The 22916-nt window shown below is 46.6% G+C and overlaps 1 protein-coding gene across 1 annotated transcript; it reads left to right on the top strand.

Moving 5' to 3' along the window:
• Window positions 1-15595: 15595 nt before the first annotated feature.
• LOC308260591 (olfactory receptor 6N1-like) lies at window positions 15596-16540 on the top strand (the record flags this gene model as incomplete). Its single annotated transcript, XM_080691980.1, has 1 exon — window positions 15596-16540. The coding sequence occupies one exon, from the start codon at window positions 15596-15598 to the stop codon at window positions 16538-16540; it is 945 nt and encodes a 314-aa protein (XP_080548106.1).
• Between the last annotated feature and the right edge of the window lie 6376 nt (window positions 16541-22916).

Consider the following 22916-nt stretch of genomic DNA (forward strand, 5'->3'; position numbering starts at 1 on the left):
CCGAAATCGCTGGATCTGCATGCTTCCCGAAGCCATGCATGGTCATCGGTGCTCATAATCCTGGGGCTCTCCAGAGCCCGACGTCACGGCAGGCACGTAAGCCCAGCACTGACCACCTCGAAAGGAATGTGGCCTTGGTCGCCTTGGTGACCGTGACCGGGCTGCTACGATTCCACGACTCAATTCACTCCTCGGTTTCCCCATCAGGAGCGCACATCGCCACAGCATCGGAGCCGGGGAGCGCTGGGGCAGCAGTGGACTGCTGCCAGGGCCAGGGCCCCAGAGAACCTTCATTCGGCAGCATTTCTTCCCAAAAGGACGGTGGAGGATTTGCGCGCTGCTGCAACCAAGGTGGGCGGCACAACTTGTCAACTCATCCACAAGGGGATTGGTGCCGTGGCTGGGAAAAGAGGCCCCAAAGATGGCTGGCCCAGACTATGACGTGAGCCCGTCCGCGGGAGAGAGCCCAGGGGCATTCTGTCTCCGAGCCATGCCCCTTCCCTTTTTTATTTATTTATTTAGGCCTTGGGGGTGGAACCCAGGGGGTATTCTACCTCTGAGCTACACTCCCAGCCAGATTTTTTTGTTCTTTATTTTGAAACAGGGTCTCACTAAGTTGCAGAGGGCCTAAGTTGCCTAGGCTGGTCTCAAACCTACAAGCCTGCCATGTCAGCCTCCCAAGTACTGGGATAACAGGCGTGCACCACGACCAAGGGCTCATGTTGACTATCATCCTCCACACCAGGCTCATGGACGGGATGATGGAAGTCTGGACTTGAAGCCGTCTGAGAACTCAAGGCAAGAGTAAATCAAGAAAACTAAAAAGGATGTGGAGTGATGGCCACACACACCCATGGGTGTTCCTGGTTCTACAGGCTAGGTCACTGCTTCTGTGGAAGTGTGGACCTGGTCCTAGAATAAGGAATAGAAAGAGACAGAAGGTGTCAGGGGAGGTCAGAGGGTGCCCCAACCCAGGGATGCGAAGGGGCAGGACACATGGGGGAGTGCCGGGGATTCAGGACATCTCCCTTGGTCATGTCCTGGGGAATACCATCTTCAGCGCACACACAGTCGTCAACATTCATAAACCTGGAGCTTTCCAGAGCATGGCATCATGAACGGCGTGTAAGCCCATCGCTGAATATCTCCAAAAGAATCTGGGACTCCTGCACACAGATCCCTCAGGACACAGCTCTTCCAGGACCCCCCGGAAGCACTCTGCTGACGCGCAACTCCCTGCCGTGATCAGTTGGTACCGTGACGCAGTACCTCGTTTCTCAGCCCAGGATCTGCACTCTCGGGCTCATGCACCCAACAGATAGACGCGAGAGGTATTTTATTTTATTTTGGGGGGACATTTAAGATATTTTTCAAGAAAATACATTTTGGAGTCCAATGTAAAATGTCTATGTGATTAAAAAAATAAAATTCAGAGGAATCGCTACGCCTCTCTTTCCGCAGACAGGAACTGTTTATTCTGTGATTGTCGGGGCAGGGCGGGTGATTGGAAGGTGGCGGTCTTGCATTGGGCAGGAGGAGAATTCTGGGAGGTTAATCACAAAACGGGCACCTTTTTTCTCACTGAGTCTCCACCCTAAGGCAGGGTATTTGGGTGGCTCAATCATTTCAAGTATTTCAAATGTGTTCCCCATTTTGAAAATGTTCCTGATAGTGGTTTCAATTTTTATATTTAAACTCTACATATATAGCCAGGCATAGTGGCGCACGTTTGCAATCCCAGTACTTGTGAGGCCGCCGAGACAGGAGGATCACAGGTTTGAAGAGAGGCTCAGCAAGGAATTAGTCTCATCAACCTAGCAAGACCCTGTTTCCAAAAAATATAATAGATTTGGAAGTATAGCTTGGAGGCCGAATGCCCCTAGGTTCAATACCCAGTCCAAGAAAGAAAGAAAGAAAGAAAGAAAGAAAGAAAGAAAGAAAGAAAGAAAGAAAGAAAGGGAAAAAAAGAAAAAGTCTACATGTATAAGTAAGACTTCTTCAGCCCTCAAAATGCCTATAAAAAAAATCATACTCAGACCATACCAAATGTAGTAATTAGAATGTGTTCACCTAGAGTCAACTGATGGGGGTGTTTGAGCTCCCTGGACAGTCTCCACCGGTTATTTTCAAGTCATAAACATATAATCATGTCCCCTGCCACCCATGCTGCTGCTTGGGGAAGCGCCGGCTACGAGCACTGTGGGCGCCTACTCAGGTGTGTACCGGATGCTGAAATATGGGTATTCATATCCTGGGCCCCTTTTTTCTTTCTTTCTTTGTGGTACTGGGGATGGAACCCAGGGGCACTCTACCGCCGAGCTACACCCCCAGCCCTACTTTTTATTCTTTATTTTGAAATGGGGTCTCACTGAGTTGCAGAGGGCCTCACTAAGTATCTGAGGCTGGCCACGATCCATGATCCTCCTGCCTCAGCCTCCCGAATGCTGGGATTACAAGTGCCCGCCACCACACCCAGCTCTGTGTCCTTTTTCCAAGTGGGCTGTTCAAATGATGGAATGGAAACATGGCTCTCCAAATATATGTATGCAGGTTTTCTACAGAGACACACTGCTAGCTGGAATGTAGAATCAGAGGCACGCTAGACAGGGGACAGTGTCTCACACTTTTATGTCCTTGGATGTCCGAGTTTAGGCTGTCCGCTTCCTGGACATTGCCGCCAGGTGGCAATGGAATAAACCAAAGCAAACACCTGCCACCTAAATTTATCCCCCCTCCCTTTTTTGTATTGAAGATTGAACTTAGAGGTATTCTATCTCTGAACTACCCGCCCAACTATAGTTTGATTTTTTTATTTGGTAATAGAGTCTCACTAAGTTGCGGAGGCTGGCTTCAAACCTGAGATCCTCCTGTCTCAGTCTCCCAAGTACTAGGATTATAGGCGTGTGCCGTGACACCTGGCTAAGTTTCATCATAGTCCTAAAAGTCCAATACAGGTCGCTCCTACTCCCACATTGGGTATAGCAAATTAATTTGTGCCCCATGTGTTCCTTAATCATTATGCTAGAAAACAACTTTTGGGGGGTTATCTTTTCTGTGTTTCATCTTCCAGTCCCTGTCGAGTGCTTTCTGTATAATCATTGTGTATAGTCTATATTATTGTACTTGTGACCTCTCATGGAAGGTGCTGATCTATCTAAAGGGATATATAATGAATACAGTCGATAATGAGCCCACGAGAGGAAAGTCAGCAGATGGAGAGATGGCAAGCCATAAGGAAACTTGAGCCTAGAAAGAGAACAGAGCTGGGGATGCTGGCATATGACTCTAATCCCAGTACTTGAGAGGCTGAGACAGGAGGATTGCAAGTTTGAGGCTGCCTCAGTAATTTAGTGAGACCCAACAACCTAGTAAGACCTCCGGGCTATCCTCCCAGACCTATTTTATACTTTATTTGGAAACAGGGCCTCACTAAGTTGCTGAGAGCCTCACTAAGTAGCTGAGGCTGGCTTTGAAGTGTGCGATCCTCCTGTCTCAGCCTCCCAAATGTGGGGATTCCAAGAGTGCGGCCACCACGCCCGGGCAAAAATATTTTTAGAAAATGAAAACATGCCAGGGTGTTGGGAGCCGCACCCCACCGAGCCCCAGGAGCAGGCTGGCTCAGCTTCCTTCTCCCTTCTCAGCGTCTCGTGAGTTCCCGCATGCTTCAGCAGGATGTGTCATATAAAAAACGTGGCGCGTCTGCCAGAGAAAGTGTAAGAGGAAAGGGCGGCTGCGAGCTGAGAGCTCTAAGGACCGAGCAATAGAGGAACCTGAAGAGATAGCGCTAAGAGAAAACCACGCCCGCCAGCGCGGTCACGGCTCCCCAGCTCTCCCGACAGGAAACCCTGCAGCTCTTTCCTGGCTGAACGTGGGTTCACGGTTGGGGAGATTTTCAGATCTCCTTGAGACAGGCAAGAATTGCTATCTTTAAGAGCAGAAAGACAGATTAGGAGTCGTCTCCAGACACTGACCCGCAGGATGTGGGGAAAGGTTAAGGGAAGGAATCCTTTAAAATAATATTAGCTGGTGCGCGGGTCGCTGAACAGTATGCTTTAAAGCCGTTCCCTCCCTTTGCTGACCCGGACCGACGAGAAGTCGGCACACAGCTTTCTCTCGTTTATTTCTATAGCTTCTATTGGGCAGGGAGATTGCTGTTTTCTTCTTAGGAATGGGGTGTGTGTGTGTGTGTGTGTGTGTGTGTGTGTTGGGGATCAAACCCTCGACCTCCAAGCCACATGCCCAACCCTCTTTTATTCTTTATTTCGAAACAGGGTCTCACTAAATTTCAGAGGGCCTCACAAGTAGTTGAGGCTGGCCTTGAACCTGCGATCCTCCTGTCTCAGCCTCCCAAGTACTGGGATTACAAGCGTGCGCCACCACGCCGGGCTAGGGATGCCTTATTGTAAATGAAGCATATTGGCAGCTTTGTACTCCTTTGGTCCAAGAAGTCCCATCTGCTCCTATCTCCACTGTCCACAGCACAGGAGGGGGTACTGGGGGGGACATCTATCATTACCAAAACCTTAATGTCTCTTCTCAATAGAAGATCTGCTACGGAGCCATCATGATGTCCAGAGCATGTAACATTACTTTATTAATACTGACATACCTGGGGCATAGACAGGCCCAAACTTGTAACTAAGTCACTCCTTTTTGTTTTTTTTTTTTTTTTTTGAATATCTGTGAATAAACTCTGTCTTATGGCCGGGATCTGTGATTTGAGAGACTGAATCCCTTGCCTCTCTGAATTAAGTATGGAAGATCCATGTGCTCCTCCAACATCTTATTCTTGGTCCTTTTCTTTGTGTTTTCTTTTTGCTGAAAGTGTTACGCCAGTCCGTTTTCCTCCAAAGACCACCAGGAGCCGAGTCCGATGTAAATTACATGAGGGATTGTATTCAGGCTCGAGCTTGGGCTCTCCATGTACACCAACGCAGTGGTCAGGAAGGAAGAGCGCTTTGCCCCCCAAGAACAAAGCTTTTATCCCCTAAGAAGACCACCCTTCCCACCATTACATTGATTGGTTGTTTTGTAACCAAGCAACCACTGTTGGTTCCCGATTGGTTTAGCTTTTGTGCCATAGGAAAGGGCTGTCATCAGGAAAGTTTCAGCCATCTAAGTTGACCTTTAAGTTGATTGGTCCGGCCCGTGGTACCTATCTCAAGAATGTTCAAGTTGAGTGGGGGTCTCTTTTCTCAGAGCAGAGTGACCTTGCTTGGTTATCTACTGATTCCGGACACAGAGGTACTCTGCACTGATTGGCTGTGTCTAGGGGAAAGTCAGATTAACACAGTTACAGTTTATCCAGAAGGGACATGAGTTACAGAAACTTAACTTCTAAGAAAAGGAAACCTAGGCCTACTTCACTTAAAGCTTTAACTGAAGCCTGTCATGGTGTCACTTTGGTCCTTCAAAAGTAATTGCATTTTCCTCTTAATGATTCTCAGTGCCCAATGAAGTACAGACAACACAGACTCATTATCAGGCAGCAGGATTTTTATACCTAAAAAGGATTTTTATTTCCTTGAAAATTGGAGGGAGTACTGCCCAGCCCCTGACCAGTTGTAAGATGTGGACTGAAACGATTTTATTCATCAACAGGAGAGGAAACAGCTGTGCAGGTGACTCCCCTGGTCACTTCTGTGGTGGGATGTGACTGGCTTGGAATTAGTGAGACCAGGTCTTGGTCAGCCAACGTGGGCAGAGCGTTTTACTACCTGTGACTTGTTAACATGCCTCTTGAACAGGGATGAGATGTATTTATGTTGTATGATCAGTTCTTATACAACATGGGAAATCTAAACATTGCACAAAAACTGACGAAGAAAAGCTGGGCGTGGTGGCACACACCTGCAATCCCAGTATTCAGGAGGCTGAGACAGGAGGACTGTGGTTCACAGCTAGCCTCAGCTACTTAGTGAGGCCCTCTGCCACTTAGTGAGACCCTGTTTCAAAATAAAGAATAAAAAATAGGGACGAGGGGATCATTTGGAGGTAGATTGCCCCTGGGTTCCATCCCCAGTACTGCAAAAAAAAAAAAAAAAAAAAAAGCTCATCAAGCTCTAACAGAATATTGATAATTTCTGAAAAACACTGAAGCTCTAGAAAGATTGAGAGTACAATGTTTTTCTGCAGTTTTTTCTTGTGGAAGACCACTGATACATTCTCAATAATGGTGCCCATTAGATGTTGACTAAATGACACCAATCATGAGGTGGTACCGTGGCACCCACTGGGTGATCTCGGCACGAATGGAAAGAGTTCCACAGGTCAGCTACATCTAGATGATCTGAGGTCCTTTGGAGACAAGAAGAAAACGGCTGAGCTAATTCAAGCTAGACTCACAGAGAAGAGAGTTGAATTTGGGATTTGAACACCATGTGAATAGACAAGAATAATTTTGGGTAGGCAAGGAAGATCTGGAATGAATACTACCAACACCTGTGGGGTTTTGTAATTTTTTAAAATATTTTGGCAGTACTGGGGATGGGTGATTCTTTATGATAGACTTTAGTGCTTCTTGTGAGGATACACTGAGATGTCTTAAAAGGTAAAGGGTAGAGCCGAAGGTGGTGGCTCACAAATGTAGTCCTAGTATTTGGGAGGCTGAGACAGGAGGATTGCAGGTTCAAGACCAGCCTCAGTAACTTAGTAAGATGAGACTCTGTTTCAAAATAAAAAATAAAATAGGCCTGGGGGTTTAGCTCAGAGGTAGAATACTCATGGGTTTAATCACTAGTACCAAAATGAATGAATGAATGAATTAATTAATTATGGTAAATGGTAGAGAGGGAAATTATGGAGAACAGAGTAGATCTCAAATCTAGAGACCAGTGGGTAGGAGATCCACAGTTGGAATGTCCAAGTTTCAGGTCACTTTTATCTACTTTTTTGGAACACCAGCTTATTTGAAATGCTCTCTCTCTTGCTTCTTCAGTAGATAACACACAAATTAATAAACTTCCTTTCCCCCCCACCACCAGGAGACAGAGGTCAGAGTGATGCTCTCAAATCTAAAGTGTGCCCTTGGCTTATTTTCATAGATGTCTGAAAGAAGAAAGAAAGAAAGAAAGAAAGAAAGAAAGAAAGAAAGAAAGAAAGAAAGAAAGAAAGAAAGAAAGTTTTTTTTTCTACCTCTTAGTCAGTAGTCTAACTATTAGAGATTTGCATCATTCTGGGGACATTAATGTCTCCTGGATAATAAAGTTCTAATACTACCTCTTTTAGGTATGGACATGTTGCAAATAAGAATAAAAGCAATTCTGCTCTCACTGTTTTTTACTGTGATAAAATATTTGTAGGAAGGAGACAGTTTAGTTTTTAGGCCCAAAGACATCAAACTCAAAGGACACTAATGGGAGGCGCCCTGCTTCTTTCCTGAGGTCCGTCTCTCTAGGTGGTGGGTACCATGTCTACTCTAGAAAGTTCTGCTATCCCAGCATGCTTGGTTCCCTAGCCCTGGTGCGTTCTTGACCACACGGCAGCTGTTTTATGGTGGAAGAACCCACACTACAAGCTACCCCACTGCTCTGCCATGAGTGGGTTATCTATGGAAGCAACGATTGCCTTCAACATTTAATAATTCTCTGTGATAAAAGATTTATAAAATGCTCTCTTTTAGCTATTTTGAACTAGACAGTTTTCTATCTATAATCATCTGTGTAACGGAGCCCGCCAAGTGTTCGTCCCATTTGCCGTGACTTAGTATATGTTAAACAGTCTCTCCCAACCCTCACCCTTCTCGGTTCTCCCCATCTCCTGGTGACCACTCTTCTGTCTTCTAGTTTTATAAGCTCATACCGCATATAAGTGGAATCATGTGGTTCTTGTCTTTCTATGCCCGGCTTATTTGACTCTTAAAATGATCATTTCCATGCTCATCCATGTTGTCACAAATGGCAGGATTTTGTCCTTTTATAGGGCTGAATAGTATTCAATGGTGGACATACACCACGTTGTCTTTATTTATCCACGATGGACATCTCAACTTATTCTCTATCATGGTTATTTGAATAGTGTTGCACTAAATGTGAGTGTGCAGGTATCTCTCTGATATATGGGTTTCATTTTCTTTCTCCATACTCAGTTTGGGGATCGCTGGGTTATACAGTTGGTCTAGTTTTAGTTTTTGTGAAAACTTAATACATTTTTACAGTAGCTAGACTAGCTTACGTGTTCATCAGTGATGCATAGATGTTCTCCTTAAGACATATCCTCACCAGGATTTTTCCATTTTGATCTTTTTTGAAAATAGCTCTTCTTTTGTGTGTGTGTGAGGTGCTGGGGATGGAACCCCGGGGGCATTCTACCTCCAATCTACACCCCCAGCCCTATTTTTTATTCTTTATTTTGGAACAGGGTCTCACGGAGTTGCAAAGGGCCTCACTAAGTAGCTGGGGCTGTCCTCAAACTGCGATCCTCCTGTCTCAGCCTCCCAAATGCTGGAATTACAAGCGTGTGCCACCACGCCTGGCTTGAAAACAGCTGTTCTGACAGTAGTGAGATGGCGTCTCGCAGTAGCTTTGATTTATATATCATTGATTATTCTTGACCAACACACTTGACAAACTTAGAGAAAGAAAGGTTTATTTTAGGGCTCATGATTTTAGGTTTTAGTCAAGGGCTGGCAGGCTCCAAGGCAGAGGCTGGAGCAATAGGGCCTTAGGGCATGGGGATGGGGAGGAGGAGAAGCCACGCTTAGCTCCTGGCGTCGAGAAGCAGACAGAGAAGCCATGCCTCTTTAGTGTTTTTTTCCAAGAAGGAGTCAGGATACTAAACTTCATTTGGCTCTCTCAATGCTATTACCCTGATATCAGAATGAATTTCTTTTAAATGAATTCACTTTCTGTCCCACAGCATTTGTTGAAAAGGTTCCAGTTCAAAGAAACCACAGAATTCAAGAGGCCCCATCATTTTATTTTACATATTAAATAAAGTCAAGGTCAGAACAGGTGTGTGTCCCACCCCATGCCCAAGCCTAAATTAACACGCAGGCCTCCTGAGTCCCAGCCAGACCTGGGCGTGCCTCCCAGGGCTGTGCGGCTCAGGCCCATGCTCCTGACAAGGCCCAAGAAGGGATCCTGCCAGGACTCCATTTAGACCGGCTTCTTTTTCCTCTTGGCTTGCGTTCCCATGTTCCCAATTAGCATTAATTGAAGGGGGCAAGAGGAGAAGACTTGGGCCTCCCTAAAGCTTCGTACTCCATCACTCAGGCAGGGGGTGGCCTCCAAAGACAGAGGCTGGTAATTACTGAAGTTGAAGCTGTGTGCCATGAAGCCGCACGGGCTGCCTCCAGGGAGCCCCATCTCCCTAACCAACTGGCGACTTGTTTGTCTTCTCATTAGCAAACTTGTTAGCGCTCAGCTCTATTCCCCCGGGTTTCTCAGAAGAAAAGTTTTGCAGGAGTATTCCCTTGGCTGTGCGGGTCTGGCTCTTGTGCTTCCTAGTGAGATGCTGAGGTATCCAGGTCTCCCTTCAGTCTTGGTGTGACAGGGACGGTTTGGCCATGGGTCCAAGGCTCCTGTCCTTGGCCAGTGGGAAATAGAGACAGGAGTCTAGGATGGCTAAGGAGACAAAAGTTCAACGAAATAGAATACTCATTCAAATCTAACTGAAAAAAAAAAAGGAACTATTTGAGACTTGTTTCATCAGGGCCCATTGCTGCCTGATGGTCTTCCAAGGAGGCCTCTGGTCTCTCCTCCCATATATAATAGAGTTTCTACAAGCTCTCTCTGTTGGTACCAATTTTGAGTTCTCACCTATCAATCTCGTATTTCAGTGATTTTTCTTCATGGAGGCAAGAAAGGATGAGCTACATGTCATTGTCTCACATTTTATCAAATTAGGCCTGAGGCTCTAGAGACTCACACAGAACAGAGATGGACACCACAGTCAAGGTTTTCTTGGCCCTTCTCCACTGAGAGCGAGGAGAATGACATTCAACGCTGTCCACTCCTTTGGCCCAGTCAAACCAAACATCAGGATGCATTTAATATCTCTATACTTGTTGTGAACCACATTCAGTAATAGCTGTGATACTATTTATCGAATGCCCATATACGTCAGGAAACTGAGACTCAGAAAGGCTGTGTGGCCAGTCTAGAATCCCAGGGTAAAAAATGAGCCTGGATCCTACTTGGGGGTGGTAGTGAGAGGAAGACTTTCTGGACAGAGGGAAGAAAGAGAGGGCATGGGTTCAGTGAGGAGGGCATTTCACAGCAGGTGGCGAGGCCGGGGGTGGTGGCATGAGGCTGGGCGTAGTGGTACACACTTGTGATCTCAGCATTCGGGAGGCTGAGACAGGAGGATCGTGTTTGCAGACATCCTCAGCTACTTAGTGAGGCCCTCTGCAACTCAGTGAGACCCTGTTTCAAAATAAAGAATACAAAATAGGGCTGGGGGTGGAGCTCAGAGGCAGAATGCTCCTGGGTTCCATCCCCAGTACCACAAAAAAAGAAAAGAAAAGAAAAGAAAAGAAAAGAAAAGAAAAGAAAAGAAAAGAAAAGAAAAAAGTCAGGTGGTGAAGAAGGCGTATGAGCACCAATCAGTGGGAGGCTGAGAGTACTAAATTCAGAAAGTGTCAGAGTCTCTCATCAGCCTGGTTTTGCCTTTGCTGATCTGCTAAGGAGCCACCATCTCTAGTCTCCAGAGGTGCCTAGCTTCTGAACCAAACACAACAGAAACAGAGCAGTCGTTAATACAAAGGATCTCAAAATGTGGCCCAGTTCTTTCTTCTCTGCCCCGCACCATTGGACGATTTTCAGTTGTGCCATCTCCAAGTCCTTGGTTCCGGTACCTCAAGCCCTAGGCTGAGGCCCTCGGCGCACTTTCTGTGGGTTGCTCGATTGTATTTCCTTTTGGAACGCACCCATGTTCATGTCTCCCAGAGGCAGGCCTCTTGGAAGTGTGAATATTATTTCTTCCTCCAAAATGGTTCAGCTTTGCTGGACAGCGATTGCAAGAAGAAGGCCCAGTTCGCTCGCAGGAAGTTCAAAGAAGACACCCGAGAAATCATCTGATCCGATGTTTTCAAGCAGGCACACAATCAGCATTTAAAAAAAGTCTAGACAAGGCGCGGTGGCACACACCTGTAATTCCACCTACGAGGGAGGGTGCGTCAGGAGTATCACAGGTTGAGGCCAGCCTGAGCAACTTAGCAAAACTCTGTCTCACTAAATAAATAAATAAATAAATAAATAATAGACTGAAAATGTAGCTCAGGGTAGTGTGCCTAGGTCCGATCCCCAGTGCTGCAAAACAAAAACAAACAATCAAACAAACACGAAGCAGACAAAACAAAGAAGTAGAAAGTTGAAATGGAGACTTCAAGCCCCGGACATTTTTGTGTACCTTTCTCTTTCCTGGAGCCCCCACCTGGATCCCACTGATACGGGGTTGTGAGAGGTTAAGAAGCAGGAGTTCCTCTTTCTCACTTATTCTGAGGGGTGAACGGGGCGCAAAGAAGGTAATATTACCTCCAAAAGATGCACGGCTTATTGGTGGCTACAAGAATTTGGCAAAGACACATCACTGTGTGGGTCTTTGAATTCTCCTTTTGAAAGGGATTGTCATTTTAAAATTTTAAATGGATTCAACGATCAATTCTTTGCTTTCTACGACAGGAGGACTATGACAGGAGGGTGCCCAGGCCCAACTCTTTGATTACTTCCTTCTTCCAATGTTGACATTAGTTTTCTCACTCCTGAAGAGGAGAAATTACTCATACACACATATAGTAATATACCTGCCACTATATGCACTCATATACTTACTTATGCTATAAGCTCTGCAGCGGCATTAAAGCTAACATGTTCCACCTCGGAGTTTCATACAGTGCATCGCCCAAGTAAAGCCCAAATGTTTTTAAGAGTGAAACAGAGCACATTAATAGTTACCTGGCAGGACAGGCATTGACCACCAGAACTCCCTTCACCAAGCCAGAATATATGGTCACACTCTGTCACTGCTTAACATGTATTCTTAACACGTTTTGAAAATATGCCTAGTCATGAGAAAGTCGAAAGAATCCATACAGATTTATCTGTGAAAGAGTGTGTCTGCAGCTCCCAAGCCCCCTGGTCCTAACTCTTTCTCTCTGCTGTCTTCATAGAAAGAAACAACTTTCCCGAGTGTTTTCTACAAACTTCCAGCATTTTAATGTGAAACATTAATTAATGTAATGTGACCGTCCCTACATGCCCTCCAGAGAGCCTCCCCCTGTTGCTGCAGAGGGTTCCTCTTCATTTGGTCAGCAGCTCTGTACTGTCCCACTGCTGATTCAGCCAGTCTCATCCTGGAGAGCTCTGGGGTATTTCTATTTCCTTCCTTCCTTCCTTTCTTCCTTCTTCTTCCTTCCTTCCTCCCTTCCTCCCTTCCTCTTCTTTCTTTCTTTCCTTCCTTCTTCACTCTTACAAATCAAAAGACAGTGAATGACCTTGGGTGCACATTCCCTATCTGCATCCACACACATATGCAAGATGAATTCCTAGAAACAGGATTACTAGGTCATGGTACAGTGCAAATAAATGTACAGTTTGCTTAAGTATTGCTAACTTTTCATCTAAAGTACATTTTTGTGGTATGGGGTTTCTGGAAACCCTTATACCTCTGGGCTATACTCCCAGACACCTATTTTTTAGATTATTTTTTTATTTGGAAACAGGGTCTCTTAAGAGAGCAAGGCCGACTTTGAACCTGCGTGATCCTCCTGTCTCTGCCTCCCACGCCCGGGGATTACAAGCGTGCGCCACCACGCCCGGCTAAAGTACATTTTTTAAAATTCATAGGCAATGTCTAAAAATGTTTTCTGTCAGCCTCCCCGAAGATCCAGAAGTTTAAAAATGCTTCTTAGGCCAGGCATAGTGGCACAGGTCTGTAATCACAGTACTTGGAAGGCTGAGACAGGAGGATTGCAGGTTTGAAGTCAGCTTTAGATACTTAGTGAGGCCCTCCACAGGACCCTGTTTCAAAATGAAAAATAAATTAGGAATGGGATGTAGCTTGGAGGTAGAATGAGCTCTGGGTCCAATCGCCAGTAACACACACAAACACACACACACACACACACACACACACACACACACACACAGACTTCTAGAGTTTTGCTAATCTGAAAAGCAAGAAAATTATCACAATGTAGTTGGAAGTTGCATAAACCTTTATTATGCACTAGGTTGATCTCTTTTCATATTTTTTTACATATTCTTGTTTAGTAAATGCTTATTTGGGGGTCTATTTTCCCACTCTAAATTAAGCATGGCGAAGAAAGAAACTCTCTCTTATGCATCTCATATTTTCCCTAGCATAAAAATGTTCCATAAACAGAATTAATGAGTAAGTCACAGAATTCCCATGATCATTTTCTCTTCATATTATTTTGGCTTCATTTTCTATTACCTTTTCTAATGTCTAGTTCACATTTTCCCCCTTAGGAAACAATATCACAAAGAAATATGTCCAAAAACTATAGTATATTCAAACTAAAAAAGTTTAAAAGTCACTTGAAATTATTTTAAAACAGTTACCATCTCTTCCCTCCTTGCTCACATTCCCCTACAACATGAGCTTTGTTCAAATATCAGCAATCATACTATGAAAGCACCACACTTCCAGGGCCTTTTTTTTTGTGTGTGGTACTGGGGATGGAACCAGGGGCATTCTACTTCCGAGCTACACCTTCAGCCCTATTTTTTATTCTTTATTTTGAAACAGTCTCACTGAGTTGCAGAGGCCTCACTAAGTAGCTGAGGCTGTCCGTGAGCCCCGCGATCCTCCTGTCTCAGCCTCTCGATTGCTGGACAGGACCCTTCTTTCTTTACACCGTAACATTCTTCATTGTGCTAATAATACCCGCGAGTTTCTTAATAGGAGCCTGGCGCTTTGCTACAGCGTGGAGAAAAGTGACTGGGGAAATTGGGCTGCTTTCGTTCACTTTCTGCACCCTACTTCCTGCCCCAGAGGACCCTTGCTGAGAGCTAGTCACACCCAGCAACTCCAGGGAACACGGAGGCAGGAGCTTCCAGGAAGCCAGCATTCCCAAGATGCAGACTATAAAGAGCCAGGGAGAGGAGGCGGCCAGGGAGGATGCTGTGGGTACCCAGGACACCAGACTGCTGGCGGGGACAAAGCAGAGGAGAAGAGAATGGACCAGGACAGCTGGGCGGACGCTTCGACTTGTGCCAGGTGAGCCCCTTAGTGCAGGGGAGGAAAACTCCAGGACGGTGGGGCTGATGCCCCAGAACCCTGGTCATGTCTCAGTGACTTCAAGAAGCAGCTCTTCTCTGATATAAGAGTTGGGCACACAGCAGCTTAATTCTTTATGCCGTGAGAAAAGGCATTGAGTGAACACTTTCTCTGTCCAGTGTGATCACAAGCGGGGTCAGCCAGCTCAAGCGGAGGCCGGGCTTCAGCTCAGGCCCCTCTCGGCATGCTTTTCTTTCCTTTCTGAGAATTCCTGGCATGTGTCTCTTTTGTGGGTCAGTTTTATAAGGTTCAGTGCGATGGCTGGGTGAAAAATCACCAGGCATCATGGACAGGGGACTCTGGAAGTGATCTCAGGGTCCCCCCGCATTTCATCCATGTCCCTCCTCCTCCTCCTTCTTCTCCCCTCCCCTCCTCCTTCCTCCTTCTATCTCCTCCTCTTCCTTCCTCTTCTTCTCCCCCTCTCCCTTCCTCCTCCTGCTCCTCCTCCTCCTTCTTCACAGAGAGACATCCCACAAGAGGTCCCCAAAGCCATTTTAGGGGACTTATTTCCCTTCCCCAGAGCCCAGTCTTGCTGGTTATGTTACCATCTGGAACTATAAGAGAGAAAGAGTAGAATTCTCTCTCTCTCTCTCTCTCTCTCTCTCTCTCTCTCTCTCTCTCCTCTTCCCTTTTATTTGACACTGATGAAAGGGACAAATCTATTTGCTTGACTCTCTGAAGCACAATATAAAAGTAAAAGTTTAACTAACTTGGGTAGGTGGCGCAGCCTGTAATTCCAGGCAGGTTTAAAGCCAATCTCAGCAATTTAGTGAGACCCTCAACAACTTGGCAAGACCCTATTTCTTTTTTACCCCCGAGGTGCATTCTACCTCCAAGCTATACCCTCAGCCCTATTTTTTTATTCTTTATTTTGAAACAAGATTTCACTGAGTTGCAAAGGGCCTCACTAAGTAGCTGAGTCTGTCCTCGAACTGGGATCCTCTTGTCTCAGCCTCCCAAATGCTGGGATTATGAGCGCGAGCCACCACGCCTGGCTGAGACCCTATTTCAAAATAAAAAATAAAATTGGACTGGTATAGCTCAAAAGTAGAATGCCCCTGGGATCAATCCTCAATACAAATAATTAATAATAATAATAATAATAATAATAATAATAAGTAAACTGGGAGCCTTTGTATCTTGGTACAGCCCTGTCACCCATAGCCTCTAGATCTGAGGCTAAGACTTGCTGTGTCTGGGGCTGCAGTTCCTCTGTGATAAAGTGCTGGATCTATTAGATAACACCCAGCTTCTGTGGGGGACATATGGTTGTCCTTAGCACTGGGAGTATTTGCTGAAGAGAGGAAAACTCTGGAAGTCATCTATCATCTGCTTCTCCCTGGTCCCCAGAGTCATGGATCACGCCAACCACAGCTGGCCCCAGACCTTCCTTCTGGCTGGCTTCTCACTCCCCGGGGGCCTTCGGCCTCTGGCCTTCTTGGGGGCCCTGTGCATCTACCTCCTGACGCTGGCGGGGAACCTGTCCATCATCGTCCTGGTGCGCGCCGACGCGGGGCTGTCCACGCCCATGTACTTCTTCCTCAGCGTGCTGTCCTTCCTGGAGCTCTGGTACGTCAGCACCACGGTGCCCACCCTGCTGCGCACCTTGCTGGCCGGGCCCTCTGCCATCGCCCCGGCCGCCTGCTTCACCCAGCTCTACGTCTTCCACTCCTTGGGCATGGCCGAGTGCTACCTGCTGGGTGTCATGGCGCTGGACCGCTTCCTGGCCATCTGCCGCCCGCTGCACTACCACGCGCTCATGAGCAGGCAGGCGCAGCTGTGGCTGGCGGGGGCCGCCTGGGTGGCCGGCTTCTCGGCGGCCCTGGTGCCGGCCGGGCTCACTGCCTCCCTGCCCTACTGCTGGTGCCGGGTGGCGCACTACTTCTGTGACCTGGCCCCGCTGATGCGGCTGGCCTGCGTGGACCCCAGCCGGCACGCTCGGATTCACGGGGCAGTGATCGGCGTGGCCACTGGCTGCAACTTTGTGCTCATCTTGGGCTTCTATGGCGGCATCCTGCGGGCCGTGCTGCGGCTGCCCTCGGCGGCCAGTCGTGCCAAGGCCTTCTCTACCTGTTCCTCGCACGTGACCGTGGTGACGCTGTTCTACACCTCGGCTTTTAGCGTGTACGTGGGGTCGCCTGGGAGTCGGCCCCCGGGCTCCGAGAAGCTGATAGCCTTGGTCTACGCAGTCCTCACCCCATTCCTCAACCCTATCATCTACACCCTCCGCAACAAAGAGGTGAAGGAGGCTGTGAGGAGGGGCGCCTCCAGGATCAGGAAGATTCTGAGGGAGCCCTGACCAGCTCTTTCGGCTAAGCCAGAGGCTGGGGCCATACGCGAATCGGCTCTTTGGTTAGCAGTCCTCTGGCCCAAGGAAACACCAACCAAATAGTCAGGCTGCATATACCCCTGCTAGATGGATCGAAGGCGGGACACGTAGGCGGTAGGAAGTTAGGGTCCCTGACTCCTTCCCAATCTAACAGGGAAGGATTCCATGAAAACAAGCCCGTGGAGTAATCCTTCAGCCGAGTTACTGACTTAGAGGGGCGGCGCAGGTCTGAAAGAAAAAGTTAAGACAGGAGTCCTAAATCAAGGGGAAAAGGGCAGAGAACACGGTTGGCAACAACAGAGACGCAAATGAGAACCCGTGTGACGTTTCAGATACAGAGGAGCCAGCCACGGGCATAAAGCTCTCCAGCCAGTGGGGCTGGGCCAGTGATCCTGAGTTCCTCTGTGACCCGGGTCGGCTTTGTACAGGATGGAACTGTCTGGGCAGGCGGCTGGAAGCTAGAGATGGGAAGATGAGAACATAGTCTGAGTTCTCTTTCCATGTTCTGCGACACACCTTGAGACAGGATTTGGAGCCATGTTTTAAAAGACAAGCAGCAAAAAATAAACAAAACAAAAAGTGCTATGAGTCTCATATAGATAAAGCAGATGAGCCAGGCGTCGTGGTGCACACCTGTAATCCCAGGACTTGGGAGGCGGAGACAGGAAGATCACGGCTCGAGGCCAGCCTCAGCAATTTAGCAAGACCCTCAGTAACCGACTAAGACCCTGTTTCAAAAAAGAAAAGAAGCTGGGCGTCGTGGCGTGCACTTGTAATCCCCGTACTTAGGAGGTGGAGACAGGAGGATCGCGCTGGTTCGGAACCAGCCTTGCTGGCTTAAGAGACCCTGTTTCCAAATTTAAAAAAATATATAAAATAGGTCTGGGAGTGTAGCCCAGAGGTAGAAGGGCTTCCAGGAACCCCAGTACCACCAAAGGAAAAAAAAAAAGAAAGAAAAAGAAAAAAAAAAGAAAAAAAGAAAATAGGGATTGGGTGTAGGAATGCAAAGTAGAAAAAGGGCTAACATACCAAGCAGAGGTCAGGATCTCTTCCTCTGATCACTCCATGGAGTAGCATTTTTCTTCCCAAGCCCATCATTTCCTCTGCCGAGCAGTTAGAAAATTACTGATTAAATCCAGCCTGTACACTGCCACAATTTTCATTCAGGACCAGAAAATAACCTGTAAACAATGCTCAGATAATTACTGAGAAAAGGAGGACTAAAAACTTGGCAGAGGCGAGTTTCTGAATGGGTACTGAGTCCTCTTTTATTTTTCTCATTATTATTATTTTTTTGTGATACTGGGTCTGAGCAACACCCCCAGCCCTATTTTATTCTTTATTTGAAAACAGTGTCCCACTGAGTTGCAAAGGGCCTCACTAAGGAGCTGAGGCTAACTGTGAACCACGATCCTCCTGTCTCAGCCTCTCAAGTGCTGGGATTGCAAGCGTGCGCCACCACGCCTGGGCTCTATTTTTATCTATCCCACTGCTTTAAAAAAATTAAGTCATTTTTGAATGTTTGCCCTAAGTCAGACACATTCACATTGCTTTCAAATACATGTTAATTTAATCTTCATAATATCCTTGTAAAGAACGATGAGTCATCCCAATATTTACATAGTGACACCAGAAATCTGCTTGGAATTGCTGAGGAGAGGTAGGTCCCACCGAGATCCATGCCAGATGGCTGGAGGGCCTTGGCCAGCTGCCTGAGCCTTGTTCTCAATCTGCTCAATGAGAGGCTGGCTGCGGATGGCTGCTGCTGTTTCCTCCAGGGTAGGACTTTTTTTTTTTCCAGTACTGTGGATGGCACCCAGAGACATTCTACCTCCAAGCTATATCCCCAGCCCTATTTTTTTATTCTGGTTTTTTTTTTTTTTTTTTTTTTTTTTTTTTTTGCAATACTGGGGATGGAGCCCCGGGGCATTCTACCTCTGAGCTCCACCCCTAGCCCTATGTTTTATTCTTTATTTTGAAACAGGGTCTCACTGAGTTGCAGAGGGCCTTACTAAGTAGCTGAGGCTGTCCAGGAACCTCAATCCTCCTGTCTCAGCCTCCCAGATGTTGGGATTACAAGCGTGCACCACCACGCCGGCCTCAGGGTAGGGAGTTTTGATTTCATGATTGTAATACTTCTTAAATGATGGATGAGATCAGAGGATTCAGAAAAGAGTGGGAAAAGTGTGGCTCCAAATCCAGGCCTTTTATTTTTGATCCTGGACACACACACACACACACACACACACACACACACACACACACACACTTTTCCCTCTGACTTCCATTTCATTTTTCTTTTAAAAAATCTATAAAAAAGCCCTAAACAGTGTATAAAATCACATGTACCAAGTGTTCAATAAACAAACTAGCTTTATTTTCTTGTAGACAGGACAGTGTAGTGGTTAGGAGACACTGAAGCTGTTCTGCCTGGTTCAGACACTAACCCAACCATTTATTTATTGTGTGATCTTAAATGATGCTTTTAACTTCCCTGGGCCCCAGTTTCCTTATTTGTAAAATGGACACAGTAATAGGAGTTCTTTTTTTCTTTTTTTTCTTTTTTTTTTTTTTTTTTTTTTTTTGGTGTTACTGGGGGTAGAACCCAGGGGCCTTCTACCTCCAGGCTACACTCCCAGACCTATTTTCTATTTTATTTGGAAACAGGGTCTCACTAAGTTGCTGAGAGCCTCACTAAGTAGCTGAGGCTGGCTTTGAACCCGTGCGATCCTCCTGTCTCCGCCTCCCAAGCACGGGGATTACAAGTGTGCGCCACCACGCCCAGCCAGTAATAGGAGTTTTATGTTCTACAGAAATGGTCAACCACTGCAATGTCAGAGCCTTTCCATGTACATTTCTGCTCTGGAAACTTATTTCTCTGGAAATGCTTCGTGTTACATACAATTTAAATACCTGTTACATGTGAGGTTTGTAGACTTGGTAACGTTCTCCATGAAGCATCTGTGTGTGTGTGTGTGTGTGTGTGTGTGTGTGTGTGTGTGTGTGTGTGTGTGTGTTACTGGGGGTTGATCCCAGGGGCATTCTACCTCTGAGCTACAACCCCAGCCCTGTTTTAAAATTTTTAGAGCAGGGCGTGGTGGCACTGGCTTGTCATCCCAGCATTCGGGAGGCTGAGACAGGAGGATCACAGTTCGTGGACAGCCTCAGCTACTTAGTGAGGGAGGCCCTTTTGCAACTCAATGAGACCCTCTTTCAAAATAAAGAATAAAAAATAGGGCTTGGGGTGGAGCTCAGAGTTAGAATGTCCCTGGGTCCCATCCCCAGTAACACACACAAAAAATAAAAGTAATAAAATAGAAATTTTAGAAGGAGACTCTCCTTAGGTTACGGAGAGCCTCACTAAGTTGTTGAGGCTGGCCTTGAACCTGTGATTCTCCCATCTCAGTCTCCCAAGCACTGGGATTACAGAAGCATAGGACCATACCCAGTTGAGGCACCTCCTTTCGACTCAAGTGTTCAAAGTGCAAAACCCAAGGACTCCTGCTTTTGTGAAGTCCTCTTTGCTTCCCTGTGTGCCTGCTGCAGACCTCATTCCATTGATCTACTAAATCTATTTATCACTTTGAGACTCCTGTTTGGTCTTCTGTACCCCCCTTCTCTTGGACTACTCTTTTTTTCTTGCAGGAGTGGCTGTGGGCACACCAGGAGGCCTGTGGTTTCCTGTAAAGGCAGCACTCAGGTGGCTGTAACTCTGCCCCTCAGTGGCCTGGGCCACTCTGGCTAGAAGCTCTGTGGGGTGGGTGCTGTGGATGAGCCCAGAGCTTTCCCCTCCTGCCCTAGAAACATGGTAGTCACACAGAATCATGGGCAGTGCGTACCTCGCCAGCCGGCTCCAGCACGGTGCCCGGTGCTCATTCACATGTGAACACATGAATGAGGGAATAAAAATGAGGAGGAAATAAACACTTAAGAGCGGAATAAGCCAGTCCAGGTGGCGCGTGCCAGTAATCCCAGTACTTGGGAGGCTGAAACAGGAGGATTGCAGATTTGATGCCAGCCTCAGTAAAGTAGGGAGGCCCTTATTTCAAAATAAATAAATAAAAGGGGCTGGGGGTGTAATTCAGAGGTAGAACACCCCTGGGCTCAATCCCAAGTGTCAGATATTAATTTCTCCCGTAACTCCACCAGAAGAAGATATATTGTTCGTCACTCTAAACCTCCCCTGCCTTTCATTCTTCCATCTTCTTCTCTCTTGACACCTGCTTAATCTTTCCTCTACAATGTGAAGGCTGGGCCATCTTCAGCACAAAACTTCTCAACACATAGAAATAGCTTGCACACAGAGCGGCCCCTTCTCCCCGGGGAACATCTCTGCGGCAGATTCTGATGCTGGCCTCGCTGGCTCCAGCACCAGCCTTGCCTCATGGCAGGCCCTGATCCCAACCTAGCTGGCTCCAGCACCGGCCTAACACCTCGGCAGGCTCCGACCCTGGCCTCGGAGGCCCCAGCTATGGCCTTGCCTCATGGCAGGCTCTGATCCTGGCCTCACTGGTTCTAGCACCGGCCTAACCCCTTGGCAGGCACCAATCCCAGCCTCGGAGGCCCCAGCACTGGCCTTGCCTCACGGTAGGCTCCGATCCCAGCCTAGCTGACTCGGGCACCAGCCTAACACCTTGGCAGGCTACGATCCCAGCCTCGGAGGCCCCAGCACTGGCCTTGCTTCACGGCAAGCTCCAATTCCGGCCTAACTGGCCCCGGCACTGGCCTGATTTATTCTTTATTTTGAAGAGGGTCTCACTGAGTTTCAGAGGGCCTCACTAAGTAGCTGAGGCTGTCCTCAAATCGCAATCCTTCCATCTCAGCCTCCCAAATGCTGGGATGACAAGTGTGCACCACCACGCCCGGCTCCACTAATAGTGTTTTAAAACTATGTTGTTTTAATAAATTTAAGGCTCCCTTCCCATTTAAAGCAACCTGAGGTTTTACAAACAAGACTTACTCCAGCTCTCTGACCCCTCTGCTCCTCAGAGTTCCTCAGCTAACCAGGTAGAGGCCACCGTGGGTAGTTTTTCCTATATGATGACTGTGTTTTTGCAAAGTCCAGAAGGTATGGATATTGTGTTCGTTATTATTCCCTACTCTTCTGCAAAAGCACTTCGTTCTATCACTTATTTTTTATTCATAGGAAATCTTAAGGATGTTTCCAGTTTCTCATAGAGTGCTTTCTCAAATTAAAAGAAAAAAAAAAACCACCAACAACTCCATAGTATTCTACTGTGTTTACTGCTCCACAGGGGGACTCTTGTGTTGCTTCGAGTCTTTGGCTTTAAAAACAACACTGAAGAGTAGGGCTTGGTGGGTATGCTTGTAATCCCAGCATTCAGGAGGCTGAGACAGAAGGATCGCGGTTCACAGCCAGCCTCAGCTACTTAGTGAGGCCCTCTGCAACTCAGCGAGACCCTGTTTCAAAATAAAGACTAAAAAATAGGGTTGGGGGTGGAGCTCAGAGGTAGAATGCCCCTGGGTTCCATCCCTAGTACCTCAGAACAAAACAAAAAAAAAATAATAAAAACAACACTGAAGTCGGGAGAAAAGGTGCAAACCTATATAGTCCCAGTACTTGGGAAGCTGAAACTTGAGGATCATAGGTTTGAGGCCAGACTCAGCAATTTAACGAGACCCTCAGCAATTCAGTGAGACCCTGCTTCAAAATGAAAAATAAACAAATGAACTGGGCTGAGAGTGTAGCTTAGAGGTAGAATGCCCCTGGGTTCAATTCCTAGTATCAAACAAAACCTAAAACCACCACCACCACCACCACAGCAACAAAAATACCCACTATAATAAATAACCTTTTATGTACATCATTTCATATATATGTACATACAAATTTTGGGATGCTTAGATCGTAGTGCAAATAATCATATAATTTGGGTTAATTTTCTTCAAAAGCAATTATATTATTTAGTTCTCCCATCAAAAATGCATTAAAGTATCTTTCCCCATAGCAACTTCAATTAAGAATTTTCATAAACACCTGAATATACACATGAAAATGAGATATTATATCACTGTAGTTTTAAGTTTAAAATCTATCTTAATAATAAGATAAAATTTCTACAAGGTACCCAGGCGTGGCGACGCACACTTGTGATTCCCGCGCTTGGGAGGTGGAGACAGGAGGATCGCGCAGGTTCGAAACCAGCTGCGCTGGCTTAAGAGACCCTGTTTCCAAATAAAATTATAAAATGGTCTGGGAGGTAGAGGGTTTCCAGGAACCCCAGTACCACAAAAAAACCTCATGGTATTATATATAAATATAGCATATAAAATGCTTAGCAAAATCCAATCATTTATATAATTTCACTGCTCACTGTAATGTATA

Source organism: Muscardinus avellanarius (assembly GCF_963383645.1).
Source record: "Muscardinus avellanarius genome assembly, chromosome: 3".
Classification (NCBI taxonomy): Eukaryota; Metazoa; Chordata; class Mammalia; order Rodentia; family Gliridae; genus Muscardinus; species Muscardinus avellanarius.